The sequence below is a fragment of the Juglans regia genome, chromosome 8 (assembly GCF_001411555.2).
Source record: "Juglans regia cultivar Chandler chromosome 8, Walnut 2.0, whole genome shotgun sequence".
NCBI classification, from domain to species: Eukaryota; Viridiplantae; Streptophyta; class Magnoliopsida; order Fagales; family Juglandaceae; genus Juglans; species Juglans regia.
Window position 1 is genome coordinate 28885455 of NC_049908.1, and position 9390 is coordinate 28894844.

General features: G+C 35.3%; 1 protein-coding gene across 1 annotated transcript; it reads right to left on the bottom strand.

Moving 5' to 3' along the window:
• Nucleotides 1-700: 700 nt before the first annotated feature.
• Nucleotides 701-6521, bottom strand: LOC109009743 (probable linoleate 9S-lipoxygenase 5). Its single transcript, XM_018990346.2, has 9 exons — nucleotides 5793-6521; nucleotides 4270-4559; nucleotides 3788-4028; nucleotides 3230-3565; nucleotides 2902-2987; nucleotides 2590-2697; nucleotides 2194-2501; nucleotides 1842-2108; nucleotides 701-1603 (listed from the first exon to the last, which is right to left on the bottom strand). Exons 1-9 carry the CDS (start codon nucleotides 6211-6213, stop codon nucleotides 850-852), a joined length of 2811 nt encoding a protein of 936 aa, XP_018845891.1. The 5' UTR covers nucleotides 6214-6521; the 3' UTR covers nucleotides 701-849.
• Nucleotides 6522-9390: the final 2869 nt, after the last annotated feature.

Consider the following 9390-nt stretch of genomic DNA (forward strand, 5'->3'; position numbering starts at 1 on the left):
ACTTACGATTTTATTAAGAGAAATGATAGTTGCAGTCGTAAATGTACAAGCACTGCGTAATCACTTTGAAAAAAGTGAATAAATACCGGATCTATATGGAAAAAAATAATTGTTTAATAATAGATCTCACTCTTTTTCAAAACGACTGTATTATACTTGCGCACTTCACGACTGTATGTAGTATTACTCTTTCAACTATCGTACCAAGCTTTCCTCGTAATAGATAATTCAAAGACTGGATGCATGCACAAATCCTCTGTTATCCAGAAAATAAAAACAGTTGCTTTAATCCAGTTTCAACTAAAAAACAATGTGTTTTAATGTTTTCATCGGCTATATCTACTTATAATTCTAATAAGGTCACCCCTCCAAGTCTAAAGTTCGAATCTTCTTGGGTACAAACAATTTCTAGGGACTATCAGACTGAGAGAATTGTCTATTGAATTAATCGAGGTGTACTTGTAGAAAACTCCTTATCGAGAGCCTGTGCATCCCTGGGATTAGTCGGGACTCTATTCTCGGATACCCGGTACTATTTAAAAAAAATTAAGAAGAATCAATAGATTTCTTTCTTTAACCTATCAAAAAAATAATAATAACATTTCTAACAATGTCACAACAAATGCTGACAGTATGCAAAAACTAGAACAAAAAAAAAAAAAGTGTAAGACTGGTTTTGAAAGGCAGTGTAGGAAATCAATGAAGCATAAATGAATAAAAATAGCATTGAATATGATGCGAAGTTGGTATACTGGAAAATAAAATGGGGGCAAAAAAGACTCTTGATGTAGATAGTCAACAATTTTGCTGCAACGAAAACGCAGAAACAGTGTAGTACACGGAAAATCATTAGATTGTGACGCTGTTGGGAATGCCCTTGCCAGTTAGTCCTTGTCCACTTGAAGGATAGAGCAAAGTGTATGGCATCTTGACAGGGCCAACACGGTTCCTCAACTTCTTATCCTTGTTCCTTCTTGTTATTCTATCCTCAATTTCTGTCAGCTTCATTCGAAATCTCTCAGAGGCTTCCAATGGTTTTGTGTCTGAAGTCCACTCGGGAGTGTCTCTTTGCCCGAGATAAATCTCATCAGATGAGTGCTTTGACAAGACTTCTATGAGAGCCATTCCAATAACAGTCAGCAGCTGGGAACTAAATCTTTTCAAGAAAACCTTTTCGGGGTTAGTCTTAAGATCTTTATAGTCAGGAGTGCCTTCTTCAGGCATGAACTGACGGCTAATTGCTGGGCGGTTTGGCGGGTAGCCTCCCAAAGGGTACTGTCCAAAGTTGATAGCTGCATGTAGGGCTGAAGCGATCCATATGATGATAGTGCATGTTTCTACTAGCTCTTCGCGAGTCTGCATTTCGGGCCACCAGAGCTCATCTTTCTTGTCACCATGACCCTCCTCTCTGAGTTCCGTCCACCAGGACTGCAGTTCAGAGTCATTTTGGACCATGTCATCAGTCTTGTAATAGAAGGAGCAGTAGTCTTCGACCCATTCTTTGATTGCTGACCATATTTCCAGCCCATCAACAGCATAAGGATAATCCTCTATCACAAGGCGGACACCATGTGGGGAATTCTCATCCTTAACTGCCATCCCTCTGAGTAGAAAAAAGGAGTAGCATGTTAATGAAATATGATCATGATCGTTTATAATTTCAGTGTTTTATTTTGGGCATGGACCAGCCATTTAAGCAGTTTATTATTTAGCTAGGTACTAGGAGTTTCACCGATGGATATGTTGACAAATGACAGTGCATTTCTCTTTGTTGAGTTACTATTTCCATTGTTATGTAAACCATCAATATCGTCACCAACTTTCTGGAGAATAAGCTTTACCTCTTTATGAGATCAGCTGGGAGAGCTTGCTCAGGAAAAACCCAGGACTCCTTGTAAATTACTGATGAAAACTCCATGGAATATTTAGCTGGAAATACTGTGTGCTCCAGGGCACCACCAGCGTTGATGAGGATCTCCCGGGCCAATGCATTTATATTCATAGTGTCACGGAAGTGAGGATGCAGCAGTTTATAAATTGGGTGAAGCACGCTCAACTGCCTATTGGTTGCTATCACGAATGGCTCCATTGTTGCATGGGTATGTAACCTGTGACCAAAACGAAAGATATTCAAAACCCATATCAAAATATGCACTGAAATTATTCTCTTAGCTTTCTTCAACAAAACCATACCAGTGGCTGATGAGCTGATGATAGCCAGTGTCATTCACAACCACATAACCTTTAGCCAGTTGCCAAATGTTGCTCTGCACACCTTCTTCGGCTGGGGTGTATACTTTGCTAACGGCTCCAAATTGATATCCCTTAGGATGAGGCAAGCTTAATTCAATCGCCAATGGCTTCAAAGTCCCATCCTCTTTCAAGAAAAGGAGTGTCCTGCTGGCGTAAATCTTTGTGGAAGTGCAGCAGTTTATCCTCCACAAGTATGGCATTAGTGCATCATGGTGATCTAATATGAATAGCTTGTTGTCCCTGATTGCCTATTTAGCCAATTTAATTTGGTTATCATGATTTATTGGCTGTGGAATAACTATAAGACTATTGTGAGCTAATAATCAGTAAAATTACCTCATCTATGGTGAGCCCATTTAAGTACTTTTCTATGTGCTCCTTGGTTATTGTACTAGTTTGATCACCATATATTTTACTATCCAACTTGCTTGATGGAGGGAATTCCTGCAGATAAATTAGAATTGGTATGTTTTGGCATAAGAAACATGACCTACTTGGTTTAGCAGTTGAGACGAAAGGAAAATAAACTGAACTTAAACATACATATCATATGTAGATTTCAAAACTTCTTTCAATTTCATTCATTTTTCTGTATGTTTCTTGTTCAAATAGTTTCTTATACATATATTAATGAAAGCTTATGTTTACTTGGAGAAGACGAATGATAACGGGGTTTACTCCAGCCAGCATTTCTCTTGCAAATTCTTCATCAGTCCTCCAAGCAGACCCATCCTCTGCTCCACCAGATCATTGAAAGAACCAAATTAAAGTGGGAGAAAGAATCAGATAAAAGATTAAAATAAAAAAATCTCCCCTAAGTTGGTTGCCCCTTTCCCCCTTTCATAATAATAAGGTAAGATCTTCAATAAATAGCAGACAAAAGAAAATAAAGGGGGGAGCAGGGAGAAAGGAGCCATTATAGTATCTTTTTAAAACATAATATTGATGCCTTACAAGTTACATATATACAAAGTACCTTTAATAACTTCAGGTACTGGGAATTTAAGGAGTCCTTCACTGTCGGTTCGGATGATTTCCTTAAGCATCTCTTCGGGGACAATGTCTCTAATATTCTCACGTAACCCTTTAGGAAGCTCAATCCCTCCTTCATAGAGTTTGAGTACATCTTGTAAGCTGTCAAACTCGTTGGGGGTGCAGTCCAATTGACTAAGCTCAGGTTTGAGGATATGAGCTATGGCTTTAAGTCCATAAGCAAAGACGTCTGAGATCTTTAAGGGACCAAATCTTTCATCTCTTGGGACATAAATGTTTAAGGCCATAAGAAGGTTCAGCCTGCTCTCGGTATTGGGATCTGTTGAGATAGTAAAAGAAAACTTAACATACAACAACATCAATACTTGCCAACAGCACATACATTTTACATTCATAGTCGCAACTGCATAGCCACTCTCCCAACAAAAGAAGGAAAAACATAATGAGATTTGATAATCCCACAGATATTTTATTTGAGATTTCTTGCTTCTAAACACACACTAAGATGAGAAAGTGACTGGAATATGTGAAAATGTCTAACCTGTCTTTGTCGGTGGCCGGCTAGTTCTTCCCCTGCGAGGATAAGGGTACTCACTAGACCCTCCAAGAACTGGACGCTCATACTTTGGACCCTCATCAGGTCTCCCCAAGTCATTGTAGTAAGCATAGTCATAGATTCTGTCCCATTCTTGGAGCTCACTCTTTCCATCTCCTCTCAAGTTCACTAGTTCTTCTTTTCGATACTTGAGTAGTGGTGCTGGCGTTTCACTTGGAAGATATGTCTACACAAATATTTATCATAAGCTCAAACACTACGTCTGCAATTTCACCTATGCTAACAAAGCCAAAACAAACAGATATGAGGCAAACTTTGGACTGACTTCTATGCTATGTGCCTCAGGTTTCAACAAATTTCTCTCTGATTTTCCACTTTTGGTAACTTCATATATAGCAATTTATTTTGGTTTGATCACTATAGTTGTACACAATTCAATTCACTACCATGTTTGTATAAACAGTTACCTTGTTAGTGAAGAAAATGCGATCTTTCTTGTATTTGTCTGCAGGGTACACCCATGAGTTGCAAACAAAGTGGATCTGACCTTGTCCTGGAACATCTTCAAGTGTGACACTCTTAAGGTAGAACTCACTATGATGATTATTTCTTACTAGAAGTGCCCCTGGAACTCCTATCTCATTGTCCCAATCAAAGGTAACCTTGAATACAGACTCGCTTGCTGTTAAGGGGGTGATTTTGGTAATCCAATCTTCCAAATATGCTGGCTCTCCTAGTTTCCCTTGCAACCAATTTTCTAAGAAACAGATCAAATACTAATTTAGTCATATTAGAAATCAAGATCAGCCCAATAAAACATCAAAGTATAGACAGAAGAAATTCATGGGCCTAACTCATCTCATAAAACCGGTTCAACTAAAGTCTTATATATGTACCTAAGATCTTATCCACAGACAATATAAAATTATTCCTTAACATTGACATCCATCTATCATAAGTTCTTTTCTATGATTTCTCCCTTTTTTTTAAGGATTAGCTTCAACATTTGCATGCATATTGAACAAACCAACCACTGTCTTCTCAACCACTTTGTACAACACTTGCCTATGAATATTTCAGAACTTTTGGAGGCATTAGAACCCTAAACCTTAGAGAAAACCTCCTTCCTACATCTGGCAAGCCATGGTAGGTACAGAGTCAGTATCACTGATTTTCTATTTAATGCCAAAGGGCATAATGCATTCATGTAATCCATTTGGGTAATGACTTCGCTAGCTCATCCATTGAATGGTTCAACTTTTTGACATGATCTTCATGCGTCTCGTTGTTAATGCTGAGAATTAGATTAGGTAAGCCTCGGATTCAATATAGTCAATATGAAAAGAAGAAAGTATATTGAGATTAATGTAAAAGCCATGAGAAAAAGCTCATTGACTGGCCGTTGGTACGTCATTGACTCTTCGTTGAGAGCAAACGGTCCCCGGGTTTGTTCTGTCTGATCCCATGAAACTCGTGCACATGCACCTTTAGCCTTCATATCTCCGAGACACAATCATTATTTAAATACAAATATTTTATATTTTTCATCTAATCATTATTAATAATTATAATTTTTTTAAACTTTCATATAAAATATAAAAAAATATTTAATTTTTTTAAATCTCAAAATAAAATTAATATTTTAAAAATATTTAAATTTTATAATATTTTTATTCAATTTTTAATATTTTAAAAATGATTAAAAATCGATCCTAATCTTGAATTTTTAGAGGACTTTATAATTTTCTAATAAAGTCGAACACTTTTTCGAAAGAGAACGAAGACAACCCATATGACACCGACATGACCGCAGTAAGAAAGTTCATTTCTTTCAGCCTCCATTGGAAGCCGAGCTCAACTTTTTCACGAATTAATATGGCATGCCTATCCGGGTATCCCTTCTAGTATGATCTGATCAATACTAGAAAGTTGTAAATAGAGAGGAAAAATTAAAAGAAAAGTACTAAGGAATTAGCAAAAGCAAACTCACTGGGGTCACAATTGACAGCACTGATGAGTTGCAGAGAGACCCTTCGGTCGAACAACTCAAGCAAACGATCAAGAACCGATGCGTGGATGTCGTTTAAGTCCAAAACCTTCTTCTTCATCAGGACCACACTTCCTTTGATCTTTTTCTTAACCTCGTAATTGGATCCTCGAGGAGTTTGGCTCATCGAAGTAATCGACAGTCGTCGAGATCGCTTCAAACCAGTGATGCATGAAAAACCATGGCGTTTCCAGGTGAAAGTTACGGGTGTAGTAGTATTAGTAGTTGTACTATTCACAGATGAAACGCGATGATCTCCACCATTGATTGCGGTTTTGAAGGTGGAGATTGGCCTAACTCCATATGAAGTACCTGCAGCAAGGGACTTCATAGGAGACAGAGCCAGATCTGTGGAGTGAAACATGATCTCTTGCTTCAGGTGGTAATCAAGCAAATTATAAAGAACAAAGCTAGTTGAGTTTTGAGGGAGTTGGTATGGGCTGGTATGAGAGAACCAAGGATACTTGTAGAGATAAATATTGAAAATGCATGCATTGACTAATTAACAAGAACTAACTAAGAACCTTCAACTGTTCCCATGATTTGTCATTTCCATGGTGTTTCTTACAAAAGAAAAACAAAAATATTGCAACTTCTAACAAGTTGGATATGAGAAAATGAGAAAATTAAACTCTCTCTCTCTCTCTCTCTCTCTCTCTGTGTGTGTGTCTCAGTAGATATATATCATGAGGAGATTTTGATTTTTGATTCAGGTTGTAGTACTAGCTAGTTGAATATACAGCTATATAGCATGGTAATTGGTAGATATTCAAGACGAATTAATGACTAAAGATCAAGCTTCAACTGTTCACATTTGCCATTTTCCATGCATGGTTTTACACTTTTTCTTGTAGAAAATGATGTTGAACTTCCGTTCATTAATGTTGCTGGTCTGATCTATTTCTTGGCCAGCAGTGAAAGTTAATATATATATATATATATATATATATATATATATATATTTATATCATTGGTTGACTTGAGATAAATGAGTCCACTCCATGTGCGAGCTATTGATGCAGTTTAATTCCTAGCTTTCTTCTAAAATCTCAGTACGTAGTTGCCAGTAGGTGGTGCATGAGATCGAATCCACGAAGTCGTTTGATCTGCGGTACTAGATCGAAAAGTCTCGACAATTAGCAAATTAGAATATATATATATATATATATATATATATATATCCAGAAAGAAAATGACTGGAAATTAATTAATTAGTTTGAAGCTTCGCCTTTTATTTCCACTTGCTAAAACGCGTATGCATCATGCAGCATGAAATCATCATGATATCAAATTGATAGATATAATGAACAACTTAATTCTTGAGATCTTGCTTGGGAAAAAAAAAAAAAAAAAAGAAACATAAATCAGATTTTGGGTCTTTAAACTAACTAATTTTAAAGCATTCTTTTGGTTTTGGGGTTGGATGATCATCATCATGCATTTGGTTTTTAAATTTTGGGGGCTTTATGTCAATGAAATCTAAGCCATGCATTTTAAATAATATTTGTCAGTGAAAAGTGCTACCGAAACTTTAAAAAAAGAAAAAAGAAAAAATAAAAGATGGCCGAGTTCTTGATTAATTACCCCGTAGAAAACTTAATTTTTATTTGTAAGATCTTGTGCAGTTCAAATAAGATGAGATAAAATATTTTAATTGTTGAAAGTTGAATAAAACATTGTTATAATATAATTTTTGTTTTGAGATTTGAAAAAGTTGAATTGTTTATTATATGTTGTGTGAAAATTTAAAAAATTTATAATGATTATATATATGAGATGAGATGTGATGAGATAGTTTGATTTTGTGTAATCAAATCAGTCCTAAATCTTTTTTTTACACACAACATACTGTTATAATAGGTCATATTATAAGTGGTGTGTTAATTACACCGATTTATGTGTAGCAAAACTGTATCCATTTTATCAGGACTTTATGACTTAAACAATAATTTTAGAATAATAATTTTATAACCAAACAATAATTTGAAGTGCTTCAAATTTGCAAAATTGAACTTTAGAAGGTCAAGCTGGTGAGTATATTTCCTTCACCTACCATAAGTTATAAAATTAAAGACTTCCTACCAAAGAAAACAAACAGAGAAAGGAAAAAACTTTAATAGCCAGTATAATTAATACTGTTCACTTAGGATCATGGGAAGAGGAAAAGTCTTTTAAGGACCAGTTGGGTCTTTGTTTTTTCATTTAATAGAATAATGTAGTGTTCCCCATCTCATTAAGGATGTCTGACCCCATACCTCTTTCCCTTTGAAAAAAGTAATAGAAAAGGTAAAAAAGTAGAACGATTTATGTTCCTCAACTATAAGTTAATGAAAATGAGAGACAGTGCAATATCAACGAGAATGGCAGATATATATGTGTGTCTGAAATTAATCTTAAATTTGTGTTGGATGGATGGGGCAGCATTGGAATAGGATACTTCATAGGAAGAACCAACGAGGTACTGATCAAGATTCTTTTTAAAAGCATCACTGAGATAGGCAGCCATTTCAAAACATCGCAGAGATATCTACAACAAAAATTGCATTTGTCGTGAGAAAAAAAAAAAGTTTTTTTCATGAACTTGTGATTTGGTGAAAAAAAACTCTGTCTCTATCAATTATATGTCACGAGTCTCCAACAAAATAAATTGGTGGCAAAAATTTTTTTCCGACTACGAATATACTTTTTTCCACAACCATCGCTCTCCAAAAAAGAAGTATTTATTGTAGTGGTTGGTTTAAGCCTCTTGCATGCTCTATTTGGTTCATGTCTCAGCCTATCTTCATCAGCAGCTTTGTCATGTTGTTCATGTGGTTGTTGTTTAGTACTAAACGGATGAAGTTCAGATAAGTGTTTGGTTTTCAATGACATGAGTTAAATGACCACTACTTGTTTTAAAAATTTAAATTTTTTAAATAAATAGTAATTTCATATAATATTAAAATAGAGATCCTGACTTTGAGTTTTTACTCTATATTTTATCTTATTTAATTTATTATTTCATGTATTTATTATCGTTCCACTTGGAATATTTGATTTTAAAACAAGTGGAATATTTAACTTTGATAACCAGCAATATTAGATATTTGAGACAGTACCAAAGGGAATTCCATTGCCACTATTGGCGATACGCATTTTATTTTTGTTGTGCCACGTCATCCAACTTCAAATTATTACTAGCTAATTTCATCATTTAAGTTTAAAATAATTTGAAAGTCCGTTTAAATAAATATTAGACGACTTAACATTTTAAAAGTTAAGAATATTTTAAATTCTTCCCTTTTATATAATTTATGAGCCAGCTTGTTAGGTACAAGTGGTTCGACGCACTAAATCGCATATCGACATTGACATGATTTTTTTTATTGAAAAAAAAAACAAAAGAAGGAAAATTTTGAGAGAAAAAGAATGTCACCACGAAAATTATTTTCGTCTCAATTTGTACCGTTTCATTAAACGAATGCCTTATATGTCAGCATTGGAGCGCGGTTTGATGCACAAACTCGCTTGTAAGAAGACTTTTCCATTTATTACTTTGTAG